We start from the raw sequence: 19,066 nt of genomic DNA on the forward strand, positions 1-19,066 counted from the left end.
AAAATGGGAACTAATAGAGGTTTTTACATCGAATGTGAGTAGAAAAGAGTGATATACGTAGCTTTTTATATTTGCAGAACACTCATACACCAAGCTAGTGGGTGAGAGAGAAATTGAAAATCGTGGACAACTTTTTGGTAAGGTGACACTGAGAATAAGTTAAAAACGGTGAAGTTTGTCTGACTGTGACCTAATACTAAGGAGAACGGGTATAGTTCCTGGAGGTAAACCTTACGATTGACATAATTAATAAGGAGCCAATTATGCAAATGATGAAACCTACAACACGTTTGATTAATTGTTAGGAAGCTGAATAGAGTTATCAAGGACTTCAGCACCCAATTACAAAAATGCAGGTGAACATACACGGAACATTCTCTAAAGCATAGGATACCTAATTAGAGACGAGCGCAATACGATTATCTGGGGCTGACAAAAGGCTGGCTTCTACTGATAAGTGCGCAATAATGATCTCCAGTGTCAAATTCCATATTTGTGGTGCAAAAAAAAGATAAAAGATCCTTCCAGTGAAACTGAGCAAAATATATCATATAAGACATTGTCAAGTCCAGAGGCAACCCTTAGTACACTCGATATAGAGAAATTGGAACATTACCATACATCTGATAACGATATGTATAAACAATGTATATGGATATTACACAAGTTCTCGCTCTCTCCTCTCAACAAACTGATTAGGTCTACGAATTGGAGTTGAGTCCAGTTCTGGGAATCCATGTGTTTCAGGAAAGTATGTATTTGTGTAATGACCCATCCACTCCCAGTCTTTATTCAACCCTAATTTAATGGTGTCCAGTTTGCAAATTAATTCCAATTCTGCAGTTTCTCGTTGGAGTCTGTTTTTGGAGTTTTTTTGTTGGAGAATTGTGACTTTTAGGTCTATAATTGGCAGGGGGCATTGCTGGGACATGATGGCATATATCATATTGGTGGATGTGCAGGTGAATGAACCTCTGATGGTGTGGCTGATGTGATTAGGTCCTATGATGGTGTCCCTTGAATAGATATGTGGACAGAGTTGGCAATGGGCTTTGTTGCAAGGATAGGTTCCTAACCCAGGAAATCTGTTTAAGGAGAAACTCAAGGACATTAGATCAACAGCCAGGTCTTTGTAGATGTCACAGTTTCCCCGAAGAAGCTACAGTGTTTCATCCTTCAGGTTTGAGACAACAATACTCAACCCATTTACACAGGTGGCTAGTTCTAATGGTCCATGGTGCCTGGGCACCAGGAATATTCCTGGCCCGGGGTCCAGTTCCAGCACTGTTTGAGGCTGGGTCTCTCCCCTGGCCCCGCGTTCCAACCCTGGGCACTCCTCCCCATGCATCCAGCAGGTGACTTAAATGGCCCTGGGGCCCCTGCCCACCACCGGCTGTGCAGTGGAGCTGAGCAGCTTCTGCCTGCTCGCTCCACATGGCTGCCAGCCCCTCTGTGGCCCCTGGGCAGGGTGAGTCAGGTCTGTGTCTACACATGCTGCTCTCTCCCCAAATGCCCCTGGGGCCAATAGGAAGCTGTGGGGACAGTGCCTGGGGGTAGCAGCATGCAGGGGCCCCCAGCCCATCCTGCCTAGGAGCCCTAGGTAAGCACCACACCTCCCCACACACCCTATCCCAGGGCCTGCACCCCCCACTCCTTTCCCACACACTCCCTCCCTGCCCCCAAACTCCCTCCTAGAGCCTGCACCCCTTCTCACACACACAACCTCCCACCCCCAAAACTTCCTCCACAAGCCTGCACCCCCTCCTCCTTCCCCAGCCTAAAGCCTGCACCTCTCCCCCTCCTCCACTCCCAGCCTGGAGCCTGCACCCAGAACCCAAACTCCATCCCAGAGTCTGCACCCCAGACATCCTCCCCCACTCAGACTCCCTCCCAGAGACCAACCTCTCACCCCTACTGCACCCAAACTCCCTCCCAGAGCCTGCATCCCTCCTGCACTCCAATCCCCTGCCCCAGCACAGGTCCTGTACCCCAGACCTCCTCTACCCCACCCAAACTCCCTCCCAGAGCCTTAGGCAGGTGGAGGGGAAGAGCTCTAGGTGTTCTGGGCACCACCAAAATTTTTACAAACCTGTTGCGCCTGCCCACTTACCCTTAACAGAATAGGCATTTGCAATAACAGCCACAAACCAACAGAAGAGAGAGACTTTTAGGCCGTAGTCCACACACCGACCACTTGAAGCCACAGATTTGTTGGGATGTTCAGGAGTCCACATCCAATTGTACCTACTGTGTACCCTTCCCTTAAGGTTGGAGATGACTTAGCAAATATTGGAGATCAAATGTTATTCTGACCCATCTATCTGTGGTTCTTGGAGATAATTTCTCTAGACTATGTACCATTTAATTTTCTTCACACTCTCTACTCAACTCATCTGCTGCCTTCCCTTTTCAGGGACTTTTCTCATGAGAATCTGTTAAGAGTTGAAGTTCAATCACTCCTCCAGCTGGGAGGGAAAAGGAAAAAGCTGCTGTGGAATTTCAGGGAAAATGTTTCTAGATATTTCCTCATTTCTCACCCACCCCCAAAATAGAGGGTTTTGTCCAGTTCTGAATCTCAGAAAGTTCATCTCATTCATCAGAAAATTCAGATTCTGCATGAGCACTACACTACCATCTGTTGTGCCTTACCTTTCCTTGGGGCACTTGAGCTAAGGGATACTTATTGGCATCAGATGTTCTTACAGAAAGTATTTGCAGTTAATGATTGGACAAGATCACTACCAATACAAAGTTCTCGCATTAGGCTTTTTCTTGGCACCTTGGGTACGCAAAATGCCTTTCTGAAGAAGCAGGGCATCCATGTTTACCTGTACTTAGACAATCACCTGAAAAGAGCATTGTCAAAGGCAACTCTCTCAGAGGCCAAGGAAGTAACATGTAGGCTATTCCAAAGTTGGGGACTGACCAACTGAGAAAAGTTTCACTCCACCTCCACCCAAAATATAAAACTTATTTGGGTAGTTCTGGAATCAACTTAAGGAAAGGTTTTCCTAATAGAAGAGAATACTTGTCTCAGCAAGTTCTATTCTTCCTCAGTCTAATGGGACTCACCCCCATCAACAACCTATGTAACCCTGATTTACAATGTTAAGAATGAGACCATTATAGCATTGGTTGGCAAGCCATTACAAACCCAATGTGGACAGCATACACATGAGATTCTACTGCCTAAAATGGTACTCATTCCTTTTACGGGTGGGCAACAAGAAGAAAATGTCATTCAAACCATCCAGCTCTATCTGCTATGGTAACCTCAGACACTTTCAGCCTTGGCTGGGGAGCACGATGTCAGGGGCTCAGGATTTATAGCCATTGAAACTTCTGGGAACAGAAGCTTCATGTAAATTATTTGGAACTGAGAGTAGTGAGATGGGCCGTTGAGGTTTTTCTTCTTCTAAAATATTGAGTAGAGCAGGTGCTGACAGCAATGTTTTATTTGAACAAACAGAGGATATCCACTCAAGCCAATTCTACAAGAAAACCATGAAACATTCCGAGAGGTGCAAACCTCACAAAAATCTATCTCATAGCTATTCACCTAGAGAAAAAAGACCTACTGAGCAGAAATCAGTAAGACCAACATGAGTAGTCTATGAAATGTGTTAGTAGATGGGATTTTCTTCCCATGAGGTCATCCAAAGCTAGACCTGTTTGCCATGAAGCACGTCACCAAATCCCAAAGGTATTTTTTAAGGGCAAGGATGGACAGTACACCTGTATCAAACACATTTCTTCTTGAATGGGTATTAAAAAAAAAAAAAAAGACCTTATGCTTTCTCCCCCAACAGTTCATCTAAATTCCAGAGTCCTAAAGAAGATTCAACAGGCCCAAGCCATAAGTAATATTAATAGCCTACAGATGAACCTAGAAACAATGATCCTCAGATCTACTTCAAACATCAAAGGGAACTTATGTGACTGTCCTGATCACTTAGAACTCCTCACACAAAAAAAGGTCTCATCCAGCACCCAGACTCACATTTGTTCCATCTCACAGCCTGGCCCTTCAGACCTTGTCTTCAGTAGAGTTGGACTGATCAAAGGTGTGCAAAAATACTCCTGAACTCCAGGAGACAATCCACATATTTCTGTTATACATGTAAAAGAAGAAGGTTCTCCTCATGAGTAGATGACAATATTATTCCATCCACAATTGAGTATATATTATATCTAAAACCCCAAGGCTTCTTTCTCTTTTCAGTTGGAGTACATCTGGCAGCAATTTCTGCCCATCATGTTCCAGTAGACCAAAAGACTATTTAGCCACTCTGTGGTTAAAAGGATTTTAAAGGATCATATCAATACTTGACCTTCTATCAGAGAACAGATTCCTATTTGAGATCATATTCTGGTACTCGCCCAATTAATAGGGACTCTTTTCAAGCCCATGGGGAAATATTCTGTATGTTCTCTATCCATCAAAACCATTTTTATTATAGCCATAATGTCAGCTAAGGCCTGGTCTACACTGGGGGGTGGGGAAAATCGATCTAAGATACGCAACTTCAGCTACAAGAATAGCATAGCTGAAGTCAATGTATTTTAGATCAACTTAGGTTGACTTACTTGGTGTCCTCGTGGTGCAGGATTGATGGCCGCCGTTCCCCCATCGACTCCGCTTCCGCCTCTCGCCATGGTGGAGTTCCGGAGTCAACAGGGAGTCTAGATGAGATGCAATACATCGATCTCCGATAGAGCGATCACTACCCGCCGGATCAGTGGGTAGTGTAGGCATACCCAAAGAGTATGTGAGAGCTACGGGCCATGACTTTCCTTCACAGTGTTTCACAAAGATAAAGTTGTTTTTATGCCCTCAGTCTAAGTTTTTGCCTAAAGCAATAACTGACTTCCATGTGAACCAATCAGTTAACCTGTTGGTATTCTTGCTTAGACTTCTCTCTTATCTAAGTTAGGCTAGACTGCACACAAAAGAGAAGAGCTTTTGCCTTCTGTTATCTCTAAAAAGGTCAAAAGAACACAGGAAAGATTCTAACTTGTTTGTAACATATAAATGCTAAGTTACCAAGCACAGCACCTTTTAAAATGGATCAGACTTTTCATGGAAGAATCTTATAAGAAAACCAACATGTCTTTGCTAGAGGGTCTTAGGTCTTTGACCAAGACAACATTTATGTGTTGCTTTGGACACATTCTGTTATAGAAATATATAGGATAGCCACTCTGAGTTCTCCATATACATTCACAAAACATTATGCCCTTGACCTGGCCTCAAAGTCTGATGCAGAGTTTGGCAAAGCAATACTGGAATCACTGTTTAACTACATGCATCCGACGAAGTGGGTATTCACCCATGAAAGCTCATGCTCCAATACGTCTGAGTCTATAAGGTGCCACAGGACTCTTCGCTGCTTTTACTGTTTAACTGTTCCTCATCTCATCTTTCTAGGAGAGGGTACTTCTTGCCAAACTTCTATGCGTGGGAATGTGCAGAGGCGACTTAAAGGAATGGAGATTTACCAGTAACTGGAGTTCTTTGAGATGGACTTTGCACATTCACACTCCCCCGCTTACTTTCTCTTCTTCCTCTTAAAGGAATGGAGATTTACCAGTAACTGGAGTTCTTTGAGATGGACTTTGCACATTCACACTCCCCCGCTTACTTTCTCTTCTTCCTTGGAAGCCTAGTAACTTAACTGATTTTATGGAGGCAGTGGAAGGAACTTAGGAGGTTGATGTGCTCCACCCATTTTTATACCTTCACTTTCTGAGCACTTGGAGCCTTAGGGGAGGGGAGCTGAGTGCTCCTGTCATTGTTCCCTCCCCACTCTGAACTCTGGGATACAGATGTGGGGACCTGAATGAAAGACCCCCAAGCTTATATTTCACAAGCTTGCGTTAAAAGCCTCCCCAGGGCACAAATTCTTCCTTGTCCTTGGACAGTATGCTGCCACCGCCAAGTGAGTTAGACAAAGATTCAGGAAAAGGACCACTTGGAGTTCTTGTTTCCCCAAAATATCTTCCCAAGCCCCTTCACCCCCTTTCCTGTGGAGGCTTGAGAATAATATACCAGCCAAATAGATAACCAAGGTGAGCACAGACCAGATCCTTGGGTTTTTAGGACACTAAAAACCCAATCAGATTCTTAAAAACAGAACTTTATTCTAAAGAAAAAAAAGTAAAAGAAGGACCTCTGTAAAATCTGGATGGAAGGCAATTTTACAGGGTAATAAGATTTATAACAGAGGATTCCCCTCTAGGCAAAACTTTAAAGTTACAAAAAAACAGGAATAAACCTCCCTCTTAGCAGAGGGAAAATTCACAAGCTAAAATAAAAGATTAACACATTTCCTTCCTATTACTTACAATTTGTAATCCTAGATGCTTAGTTCAGGTATGGCTTTAGGAGATGTATATTCTCTGTCCTGGTTCCTTGCTGACCTGAAGAGAACAACAAAGAGACAAAACAAAAATCTTTCCCCCCAGACTTGAAAGCATGTTCTACTCTCATTGGTCCTTTTGGTCAGGTGCCAACCAGGTTATTTGAGCTTCTTAACCCTTTACAAGTAAAGGAGGGATTTTATGCTACCGTTAGCTTTATGTTTATGACAGCTCTAATGGGCATTGCTTTCTAAAGAATACCTCTGCAAATTGCAGAGTTAAAAAAGCTGATCTGCATTTTGATAACTCCAGAGGAAAATAAAAATTTAAGCAGACCTTCCAGATCATATTTTTCTGGACTTATGGACCAATGTAGGTGTCGGTCATATTCACTTATGTTTGGATTTCACTATTGATGAAAGCCTGTAATTAATATTTAATTTCTGGTTGATCTCTCTTCCTTTTGTTTAAATTGTATTACTTTTTTCATTTTGAGCTATGTATTTTTATTTGTCTTTTTTCTTTTTAATTATGTAACAGCTTTGTGGTTCCAGTCCCTGCTATGGAGTTGCTAAAGATGTATATGAACCGAGAGATTCTAAACGGGTGCCATATACTGACTACCTGGTCAGTGGAGCAATAATAGGAGAGTTGAACTGCCTAACTAAGCAAGAAATGGAATATACTGTTACCTGTGAAACTGCTGTTCAGGTCAGTGAATGTGACTTTAAGCTTTATCTGTATCAGAATGTTCTTCTATCTAATAGATCAGACATTTTTACATTGCTATTTATAATAAAATAGCCCATAGCTCCCATTGACTTCCAAGTTGGAAAATTTTGGCCCTAACTTTAAGAATTAAAGGCCAAAATGTTCTAACCTGGTTGCTTAAAATTAGTCTCTTAAACAAAAGTGGCCCAATTTTCAGAGGCCCTGAGCCAGTGGTGTTGAAAAAGAGATCTCTTGCAGACTTGTTAACGTACACAGGAGAGGTGGTCTCTCCTCCTATGGACCTTGTGGGGTGTGTAGAATTAGACAATCTCATAGTGTCCAGCCAAGAAATTCCATTTAATGGAATTTCTTTTTTCTCTCTCTTCTTACAAAACAACCTAGGAAATTAAATTTAATATATTAAGAGAAGGTCAAAATTAAACAATTAAGCATTCAGCATTTTGTACATACAACCTTAACTCTGCTATATTTCTCAATACTACTACTTTTTATAACTTTAGTTACATACATGTAGCATCTTGCAGTACTGTGAACCTAGCTGCCTATGACAGAGTAATTTATATGATCATTTAAGTTATTAAACCATTTTTAAATCACTGTACATATGTCTGACGAATTGGGTATTCACCCATGAAGGCTTATACTTCAATACTTCTGTTAGTCTATAAGGTGCCACAGGACTCTTTGTCACTTTTTACAGATCCAGACTAACATGGCTACCCCTCTGATACTGTACAGATTAAGTATACAACATACAGTGATAGTGAAAATTGCTGGCATGGATAGGTCAAAGTTAAGGGAAAGTTTCAGAAAGGGCCATGTGAAATCTTGTCCACAGAATGGTTTCTATGGAGGATACCATAATTTCCATCATGAACATGGTCATAAATATAAAGGGAAGGGTAACAACCTTTATGTATGCAGTAACATAAAATCCTTTCTGGCCAGAGGTACAGAATCCCTTTAACTGTTAGGGGTAAAGAAGCTCAAATAATCTAGTTGGCACCTGACCAAAAGGACCAATAAGGAAAGAAGATACTTTCAAATCGGGGCGGGGGGTTGTTTATGCTCTGTTTGTTCCCTTTCTGTATAGAGAGAGAGAGAGACACCAAGCATGTAAACCATCTCTTGAAAAGATACCCCAAAGAATACATCTAAAATTATAGAAATTGTAAATAAAGGCAAGGAAATGCATTAGATTCTCCTTTGTTTTAGCTTGTGAATTTTCCCTGGGCTAAGTGGGAGTTCTAGTCTTGTTTTTTGTAACTTTGAAACTAAGCCTAGAGGGGAATCCTCTGTTTTTAAAATCTTTTTATTTATCCTGTAAAAAGTTACCTTCCATCCTGATTTTGCAGGTGTGATTCTTCTATTTATTTATTTATTAATAAAATTCTTCTTTTAAGAACTTGATTGATTTTCAATGTCCTAAAAACCCAGGGGTTTGATCTGTGCTCACTTTGTAACCAATTGGTTAGTATATTATTCTCAAGCCTCCACAGGAAAGGGGGTGAAGGGCTTGGGGGCTTATTTTTGGGAAACAAGGACTCCAAATGGCCCTTTTCCCTGGATTTGTCTAAATCACTTGGTGGTGGCACCAATACCATCCAAAGACAAGAAAAGGACTTGTGCCTTGGAGAAGTTTTATCCTAAGCTGGTAGAAATAAGTTTAGGGGGTCTTTCATGCAGGTCCCCACATCTGTACCCCAGAGTGGGGAGGGAACCCTGACAGACCTCTAAGGCTTTATCTGGGGTCTTTTGGAGTTGCTGATTTTGTGTTCCTTCCTGTCTGAGGTAATCTACAGTAGTTAACACAGTTTGTGAATACCCCCAAATGGACACCAGGTCAAAGCGTATTGACTTGTACTGGAAGTGGTATCCATTGTAAGCAAAATGAAACCATTTCCTATGTGCAGATACTAGTGGTACACCTTCTTGAGGTGGATTAATGATATGAAGTGCCCTTGTGAGATAACTGCTAGAGTAAACTACATTGTTATGATTTCCCAATTCCTATATTGTCTACTGAATGAGTGAAATAAGTCAGCATAGTGATATATACTAGCAGCGCCCCCAGACTGTACCATTTTCTGATTGGAAGGGTTATTTCAGATAAAGAGGCAATTTTGGTTATCATTGCTCAAGTGAAAGAGATAACAGCTGCTGAAGCCTGTAAAGCCTCTGAGATAGCCTTATTGTTCTTGATAAAGAAAGGAGTATGCCTTCCCTTATGTTGGTCATTTAGCAATAAGTCTTCCTCTATCAGGATGGCTATAGTCTTGGCAAATAATCAGCCATGAAAAGGGAGTCCAGGTCTCATCTGATGAATGTTGTAGAATTCCTTAGCCAGCCCTTCCAGCCACTAAAGTACAAATTGTTCTAGGCACTATACAAAAACTGGTAGCTAATACTTTAAATTTTGCAAAGACTTTTAGTTTAAGCTTAACATTAAAGAGGTCTTTGGAACTTAAGTGATTGAAAAAAGAACAGGAGTACTTGTAGCACCTTAGAGACTAACACATTTATTTAAGCATAAGCTTTCATGGGCTACAGCCCACTTCATCGGATGCAGTGATTGAAAACATTTATGACCTCATCTATAGCTAACAGCAATAAAAATGTTGTGGTGTCATTTTTGTTGAAATCTCTCATTATCATCCTTCAAAGTAAACCAGGAACTGTCAGAGTTCTTATCTGAAAAGGTTCCTCTCTGTTATTATCCATTTGTAAGGCATCCATTGCAGTAATGCCATATACAGCATAATGAAAAGCATAATTTTTGTTCCAATGGATTGCATTAACATATTATACATGATTTTATTAATTTATAATTGTTTTATAGCACTACTAGTATACTAGTGCTCTAAAGACACGTACAGATCACAAGGAACCTGCCTTAAAAAAGTGTATAGTTTGAATAATTAGTTTGACTAATTAAAAATATGTCTTTGTTCAAACATTTAAAAAGGGGAGGGGAAGAGATGTGCTGTTGCAGAAATTAATTTTATTGCGGTTTTATTTCAGACATGTTTTATTTCTATGGCCGACTTGTTCGAAGCTTTTGATAAGTTTTTAGAATGCCCATCTTTGGAATATAAGATATGGTTAAAACTTGCTCTTGAAATCACTATCAAAACTTTCAAGGAAAACCTTGCTTACCAGGTAAATAATCTACTGTAGCTGTAATAATGACAAATATATATTCGTTTGGAGTCCGATCCTGCTACACAGAGCATTCTGCAGGAAGGATCTTCTGCATGTCAGCCTGCCCCCTTTTGCACAGAAAGGGAGCTCCCCCATTTCACCAGACCCAGTGGAGGATTCTCTGGTGGTCCAGTGATCCATACAAAGAGAGTTTGTGGGCTTGACATTTTTCAGGGTTAGCTGAGCTGCCTGGGGTGAATTGCTATGACCTGCTCACAGCAGGAGAGAATTTTGTCTGTGCTTGCCCAGGGAAACCCTTGCCCACTACCAGCTACTTGGTAAGACAAGCCCCACTCTTTTCCAATACAGGCTAGCAATTTGCACAACCCAGTTTGTTACAATCAAGTGCTTAGTACTTATATGCCAGAGACCCACCATGTGCACCAATCCACTGACTCAGAGGAAGCAGTGCATCCCACCCAGTTCATGAGTTTCATCTCAGTCTATAAATAAAAATCAGTTTGATTTTTATTAACAGAACTTGAGATAGAAATTCAAAATAAAAGCAAGTATAAGGGTTTAGAAATTATATTTTTAGCCTCTAATTAAGGCCAGTCAGCATAGTTTCATGGAAGATTGCTTCCTGCTGTAGGCATTGACTCTGGAGTCCTGGAGCACCCATGGGGGAAAAAAGTGGTTGCTCAGCACCCACTGGTAGCCCTGTGGATCAGCTTCTCCCCCTTGCTCCAGTGCCTCCCACCCACTGGCAGGCACCGCCAGTCAGCTCCTCCCCTATCAGCTGTTCAGCAGCATGCAGGAGGCACTAGGGAGGAGAGTGAAGAGTGGGCAGGAAGAGGCAGGCTAGGGGTGGGATCAGGCATCCCCTGAGAACTCAAGAAGTCAGTGCCTATGCTTCCCACCCCCTACTCAGATTACAAAGGCACTGTGTTGACAAGGATTTCTCCAAGGCATTTGAGTTGGAGGGAATGATTAAAGGATTATAAAATATGCCTTATATTGATAGACTCAAAGAGCTCAGTCTAATTTAACATACAGAAGGTTAAGGAGTGACTTGATTAAAGTATCCATATGGGGAACAAATGTTTAATAATGGGCTCTTCAATCTAGCAGAGAAAGATAACACAAGCCAATGGTTGGAGGTTAAAGCTAAACAAATTCAGACCAGAAATAAGAGATTTTAACAGTGATTGTTATTAACCATTGGAACAATTTTCCAAGGCTCAAAGTAGATTCTTCATCACTGACCATTTTTAAATCAAGATTAGAGGTTTTCCAAAAGATATGTTGAATTATTTTGAGGAAGGTTTGTGGCCTGTGTTATACAGGAAGTCTGACTAGTTGATTACAATGGTCCCTTCTGGCCTCAATATCTATGAAGCTCTGACTTAATACAATGTGACATTTTGTTTAAAAGACTTGCATAATGTGGCATTAATGGGATACACATTAGATCAGTGATTCTCAAACTTTTGTACTGGTGACCCATTTCACATAACAAGCCTCTGAGTGCAAACCTTCCCCGTAGCATGGCATAGACTGACCCCTGCAGCACCTCTTACTGGACATCCTCAGGAATTAGCTCTTTGACCCAGGAGTGCCCTCTGCAGACCTGGTGATTTGCTTGCCATTGGCCCCGTGTCCCTCCCAGGACCCCAGTTCCCTTATCTCAGGATTCCACCTCCTGCAGTACCCCACAGTCTTATTCTGGGTTTCCCCACCCTAGGGGAACCCCCACCCCCACATCACCCCAGTCATGGGTACTGCTAGTCTCTTTTTAGCCCCCACACCCTGGAACAGGCTACAGTCTATCAGCCAATCATCACAGGCAACAAGGGGTTTGGACTGGCTGCCTTTACCTACCCTCTGCAAGCCCACTACCTAGGAGCCCTAGAACTAGGCCCTGCAGCCTATGGAGTTGCTAGCCTAGAGCTTCCCAGTTCCTATAGCCTTTCCACAGCCCTGCCTCCCTCTAGGTCCCCTAGGTGAGTTCCCTAGCGGCCAGGCCTATATCCCTCTCAAGTCAGAGAGAGGGACTGCTCCCTCTGCCTTCCCTGGCCTTCTTATAAGGCCCAGTTGCCTAGTTTGGGGCATGGCCCCAGCTGCAGCCACTTCCTGCAATCAGCCATAGGTCTACTCCCTTGCCCAGCCCTAGCCCTCTGCAGGGCTTTTCCAATCCCTTCCAGGCTGGAGCGAGTGTTCACCCTGCTACACCCCGCCTTACAAATTAAAAACACTTTTGATTTAGTTGGGGATTGGTCCTGCTTTGAGCAGGGGGTTGGACTAGATGACCTCCTGAGGTCCCTTCCAACCCTGATATTCTATGATTTAATATATTTAACACCATTATAAATGTTGCAGGCAAAGCAGGGTTTGGAGTAGAGGCTGACAGCTTGTGACCCACCCCCCATGTCATAACCTCGCAACCCCCTGAGGGGTCCCAAGCCCGCTGGTTTGAGAACCCCTACATTAGATTGAAAAGTAGCTCAGCTCTCAGTTGCAAATGGGGAGATATCAGTGGGGTTCCCTCCAGGGATCAGTTCTCGGTTGAATGATATTTAATGTTTGTATCAACCATGATAATGATATAAACATCTTTCTGGTAAAGTTTGTGGATAAACAGATTGGTGGGGTAGTAAAGGGAAGACAGGTTTCTGTTTCAGATCATTTTGTATCACCTGGTTAAATGGTCACAGTCCAACCAAATGCATTTTAATACAGCCAACTACAAGGTAATACATCTGGGAGCCAACACAGATTATTCCTATAGAACAGGAAAGCAGTGACTCCGAGAAGAATTTAGGGGTGATTAATTGCATCAATGAGAGCTCTCAGTGCATTGCTGTTGCAAGGAGGGCCAATGTGATTGTTGGATGCATATGAGGGGAATATCAGGTAGAAGGATATGAGCTTGCCTTTGTGCACAGCATTGATAAAACCACTACTAGAATACTGTGTCCAGTTCCAGTGTCCACAGTTCAAGAAGGATGTGGAAATACTGGACAGAGTTTAAAGGAGAATGAGAAATAGGATCTAGGGGCTAGGGAAAAAAAAACCTTATAATGTGAGGTTTAGGAAGCTCAACATATCAAAGAATAGGTTGAGAGTGAGACTACTTGATCATTGTATATCGATACTTACATACGGAAAAGCTATCTGATAGTGAGGGGCTCTTCAACCTGGCTGACAAAGGCATAACACAAGATTCAACAGTTGGAAGGTGAACAAATTCAGCCTTGAAATAAGATGTAGTTTCCTAGCTGTGAAGGTAATTAACCATTGGACTAGCTTACCGGGGAGGTGATGGGCTCACTATTGCTTGAAGTCTTTAAGACAATATTAGATATCCTTTTAAAAGATGTGCTTTAATTCAGTCGCTGGGAGAAATTTTATGCAAGGTGGGGGAGCTGGAAGGGAAGGGAAGAGAGTATGAGGAGGTTGGGGTGGCTGGTAATAGTCATCCTGTCTTGCCTTGGAATCTGTGAATCTGAGAGTCGCCTTGTTCATTTATGTTCTTTGTGGGCCACAGGGAGAATGGGTTTGCCTGGATTGCCCTCAGTATGCTCATAATGATTGCAGGTCTGTATTAAGGTAATGAATATTAAAATCTTGTTCTTCAGCTGTTGCCTACAGGGGTCAGGAAGAAATTATATTGCAGAGCAGGGAGTCGGGGTAGGTAGGCTATTTTCCACCTTCCTCTGAAACATCAGAGATTGGCTACAGCTGGAGATGGGACACTAGTTAATAGTGGACCTGTCCTATGAGGTGATACAGAGAATCCTTTTTCTAGATGCCTGGCTGGTGTGTCTCCTTCATATGCTCAGAGTCAGTCATATTGCTAGCTAGATTTGAGGCTGTGGCAGAATTTCCCTTAGTCAGAGCATGTGATTTGGTTCACCTCCTGGGAGTAGCTGGGTTGATCCTGCCTAATCAATTCCCTGCCGTTGCACAAGCTTTTGGCATTGGTGACAGCTTGTTCTCTGCCTGCGGACACAATTTAATCTCCTGAGGACTGAAACGTTTTAGTCTAATTAAAAGTCCTTGGGCATACGATGAGGGCTCTGAGTGAAAATCTATCATGTTATACAGAAGGTTGGATGAGATGATCTAATGGTTCCTTTGGGCATTAAACTCTTTGAAATTATGATTTCTTACTTTTCTGCACTGTTTGTAGAACGAATGGAATAAGCCTTCTAGCATCTGGCTAGAAGGTTACGGTTTTTTGCGGGTGTGTGCACACGCCTGCAAAGAGGCCTCAGCAGGTTAGAAAGCCAGTAGACCTTCCCTCCAAAAAAGACAGCACCAGATAAGATTTGAAAGGATACCAAAGGAAGCTATTTCCTGGCTTTTCTGTAAGCAAGGGATTGGACTAAGAGGAGGATTGGACTATGTAGGGATGGAGAACAATGAAAGTTGGTAGGATTGCCCTAAATTTGGATAGTTCAGATAGAAATGTGAACTTCTGGACATTTATCCAGCCATGTTGGGACCATTTTTGCTATACAGGGATCAGTACACTATCTGCTTGTATAAAAAATGTGCAGAGAGAGGTAAGCTTCCTCTGCATGCTGCTGTGTGCATTTTTTGGAGAACCCTACTCTCACTGCATCTGGTAAAGGTAGCACTGATGCCCAGATGGAAATTAGGAGCCTAAATACCTTTGAGGTTCTGTGCCTGATAGCCTGCAGCAAGACTGAGTTGAATCAAAATTTTTAGCTCTAGGTAAACATTATGTACTCCTTCCAGATCAAGTTTCAGATGCAGAGTAAAAGAAAAAACAAAACTTTCACACTGAAAGGCAGGAAAATAATTGTGTCACTGTTGCTAGCTCTTCCTTAGGTTATAGGAGAATCGCTATTTGTGTGTACTGACACAAACTGATTATCCGATAAGATTCCTTTCTCAAAAAATATATCTACATAGCTAAAATACATTATATATTTTGATTTTCCTCTTATGGAATATAATTTATTTTGGACAAATCCAGTGTTTCAAAAATGTACAGTACAAGGCTTTTTATGTTATGTATGGAAAAAATAATACATCTTACATGGCTTCTAATTGCAGGATTGGTCATACAAGATGTGTACAAAGTTGCCTAATGTTTATGTGATGGATGTACCAACCCACAGCAAATGGGATATTTATGATGGAACTATGGATGATGTTATTCTTGTACATGGAAGTGTACAAGATTGTCAACTACTGCAACCTTACTTTGCACCCTGTATTTTACCTAAAACTTGCCATCAGGTAAGAAGAATTATTGTTATAAAAAGTCTACAATACGGAAAAAAAAAGTGACATCCTCAGAAATCTCTCTCCTCTACAAACTAATCATCAGAGCATCAAAAAACAACAGGAGTGTTACAAGATGCTTTCAGATGCTTAGAAAATGAGACACACTTCTCCTTTCAAGTAGAGAACATAACGTAAAGCATAGATACTTAATCAGGATCTTATTTGAATGTCTTGTATTGCCATAGCTGAGCTTTTGTTTGGGTTCATTCAAACTCTGTTTGGAGACCAACTCTTTTTATATGAACGATTTACAAACTAAAATGTCAAATTAATCAAAACATAAAATTGAGGAAACTAGTGCCCATGCTACAGTGAAAACACTAATGCAACTTTAACTTTTGTGCTCCTGCTCTACCATACTTACTTAATTGCGATGCCATATGTAAAATTCCAAACAACTGTTACAAAATTTAGTGTTTTTAAGATAGCTAGCAGATACAACCAACCCAAACATAAAAACCCTATGAAATCCAGAGTGATATCAAACATACTATACAGCAAGTGCAGGTCTTCATTTGGTCTCATGCAGTATTCATGTATATCATCCACAGCAAATGGTCAACCAAAATGTCATTATGTTATCTTACAATTTTAAATTTTACTCCTTTATCTACAGCCACAACCTTGTTTTAAAAACCACTGATTCACACAATTAAGGATTTTCATGATCACAGCTCTACTTTTAATGATGTTATTTTTTTAACTTTGGCTTTTAATGTCTTTCAGCATGATATTTATTCATTAATTAAAGTTTGTCTTTTTGCAAGGATAGAATTTGCAGAATGTCTGGACAACCAAGAGTAAAATATTCTCATGTGCTTGGTTACTGATAATTTCAAATGTTGCTGCCAATGAAGAAAATTGTTTGGCTTTTTGTGTCTTACTCTTGCTGACTACAGGGGGCAGTAGTTAAAATAGTTTTGGTTGGGTGCTTGTTTATACGTGTAATCGATTATGAACGTGAAGATTGTGCTTTTTATAAATTGTTAATCCGCTATGTAGTCTGTGATAGCATTTGTTGTATTTGAACATTTGTTGTATTTGAGCACAATAAGTATTGCACTGGGATCCCACTGGATTTTTTTTTAAGTGCTACACTATGCAATTATGAATATAAAGATGCATCCATCAAGTTAAAGTTTAATTAAAGTTTAATTTAAAAATTCACTTAGAAAATATTTTTCAAGTTTATAAAATTAATTTTATTTTTATAAAAATATTTTAAACTATACAACATATATATTTACTATTTAAATACTTGCCTTTAAATACTAATATTTAGATGTCACAAGTATCAACACTGAAAAATAATTTGTTTCTAAAGTGGATACTATACAATAGTCCAGGAACTGTTCTAGGATTGTTTGTTCTGATTAATTCTTTCACTGTGTTTTTAACCAGCATAATATTTAATGCCAGTGGTTTGTTTTCTTCTCATTTGAATATTTTAATTTGTTGTTTTTTTAAAAAAACAGATTGTGATATAAAATCTGCCACCTTTTTATTCTGAACATTTTAAAATCTTATTCCTGTTTTGGTTTTATTGTCAATTTAATTGTTGTATATTGTGGCTCATATTTCTTTGGTATGTGCTCTCAATCTTAACTTCATTTAGAAAAAGAAAAAAATCCCATACGAAAACTTGATTGCATGCACAGTGGGACACACTGTAGAACCTAAAATCTTTAGAGGTGGGCACGGAGCCAAAACACTTTTGCAGGGCACTGAGACCTGAGGAACATTGTGGCACTGAAGAGCTCTGCATAACACTGGATGCTTGGCTCCCCAGCCAGGAAACCTTTCCATGTCAGCTTCCCACTACTCCCCAGCCTCCCTTTCTTCCCCACATGTCATGCCTTGATTACTCCTCCTTCTGGACTGTTAATGTCCACAGGACCTATAGCAGACCGTAATGAGTCAGCAGGAACTACACCAGCTCCTACAGCCTTTAAAGTCTACATGGACTTAGGAGGAAGGAGTGAGATATGGAACCTGGAAGAGCTACAAAGTATGTAGCAGGTGCCTCAGGCAAGAAAACTATATGCCCAGGAGGGCTGCAGGATGTGGTAGAACCAAGGAAAACTTGCAGAATTTAAGAGCTCAGCAGGCATGCTGAGCTAAGGGTAGGGAAGAAATCTTGAGGAACTTTCTATACCTGTTGGATTACATGAAGTTTACAAGCTTAAATGTATAGCTCTGGGTTTGAAGCTGCTGGAGGAATCAGTGTTTAAGAGTTAACTATACTTTGATGAGACTGTGTGCATGAGATGTTTAATGGTTATACTATAGTTTATGGTTTAAAACTAAATCTGACAAAGGGACAGAAGAAGGGGTGAATTTCAGATGGTTTCAAACATGGATTGGGTCACTAGTAAAAATAAATCAGGTAGTCTTGAATCTAGCTCTTTATGCCTCAGACATGCGAAGTCCAACATATAATCTGACAAAATGCAGTATGATAAGCAGTATGCACTACAGAAAGAATGAGAACAGGTTCCTGCAAGACAGAAGTGAGGTGTATTGAATGGGTTTTGGAAGGAGTATTATAGTGGTGTGGTTTCCTATGCTAAGTTTTGGTTCTGGCGATATTTTAGGTACAAGGAACTGCTGCAGTAACAAAACTGCTAATTGTACGAACTACTACTACGAAGAGGAAGACTAGTAGAAGATGCAGTAATGCATGTCAATATCATTCATCTGGTCGGAGACAGGGTGAGGAAGAATGTCTCTCTCATATGCATGTAATTCTTAAAAAATATGTAAAAAATGCATGGTATTTAGCACTTAATTATCTAGAATAGTTGAGGCTACATTAGGTAACATACTAAAACAAACCATTTTCAAGAGGCATCTAGATGGAAAAAAAATTAAGTAACTATAACTCCCCCTCTCCCCACCTGCTTCAGTCAAACACAAGTTATTGGTCTGAATACAGAGGTAACTGAGGGCAGGTCTACATTACTGCTTAAATCAATCTAACCTCACTCAAGGGTGTGAAAAATCCTCTCCCTCCACCCCCATCTCATCAAGGTGGAGTAGTTATGCCAATAGGAGAGCGCTCTCCCATTGGCATAGCGTCTTCACCAGACGCACTGCAGTCGCACAGTTGTGCTGACATAGCACTGTAGTGTAGACTTACCCTTAGTGAAATTCTATGGCCTGTATTGAATGGGGGACAGATTGATGATCTAATGGTCTCATTGGCATTAAGCTATGCATCTGCTTCTTAGCCACCCTTCCATTATATTTCTGCCATCCATGAAGAGGCAATCTGTATTCTGGCAATTCTTAACTTCTGAGTGAATGATCTTTCAATCTTAATTGTACTCTTCTTTTAAATTGTAATGTTTAGGTTTAAAAAAAAACAAAAAAAAAAACCAAACAAATTCTTCTAGGTGCATCTGTAAAAAACCCCTCCCTCCATGTGTCATCAGCAGAGTTCTTCTCTGGGAAGTAGCCAATAGAACAGGAAGTGTAATACACAAATAGTAGGCACACGTGTAGGAGTACCCCC

The 19,066-nt window shown here is 40.9% G+C and overlaps 1 protein-coding gene across 1 annotated transcript in view; it reads left to right on the forward strand.

Moving 5' to 3' along the window:
* Window positions 1-19,066, forward strand: part of LOC116837279 (solute carrier family 9 member C1-like) — a 330,899-nt gene that overhangs the window by 311,117 nt on the left and 716 nt on the right. The window contains exons 22-25 of the mRNA XM_032801556.2: window positions 6,901-7,071; window positions 10,114-10,251; window positions 15,319-15,504; window positions 18,147-18,264. Coding sequence (XP_032657447.2) covers window positions 6,901-7,071; window positions 10,114-10,251; window positions 15,319-15,504; window positions 18,147-18,264 — 613 coding nt within the window. The remainder of the gene's footprint in view (window positions 1-6,900; window positions 7,072-10,113; window positions 10,252-15,318; window positions 15,505-18,146; window positions 18,265-19,066) is intronic.

Source organism: Chelonoidis abingdonii, chromosome 4, assembly GCF_003597395.2.
Source record: "Chelonoidis abingdonii isolate Lonesome George chromosome 4, CheloAbing_2.0, whole genome shotgun sequence".
NCBI classification, from domain to species: Eukaryota; Metazoa; Chordata; order Testudines; family Testudinidae; genus Chelonoidis; species Chelonoidis abingdonii.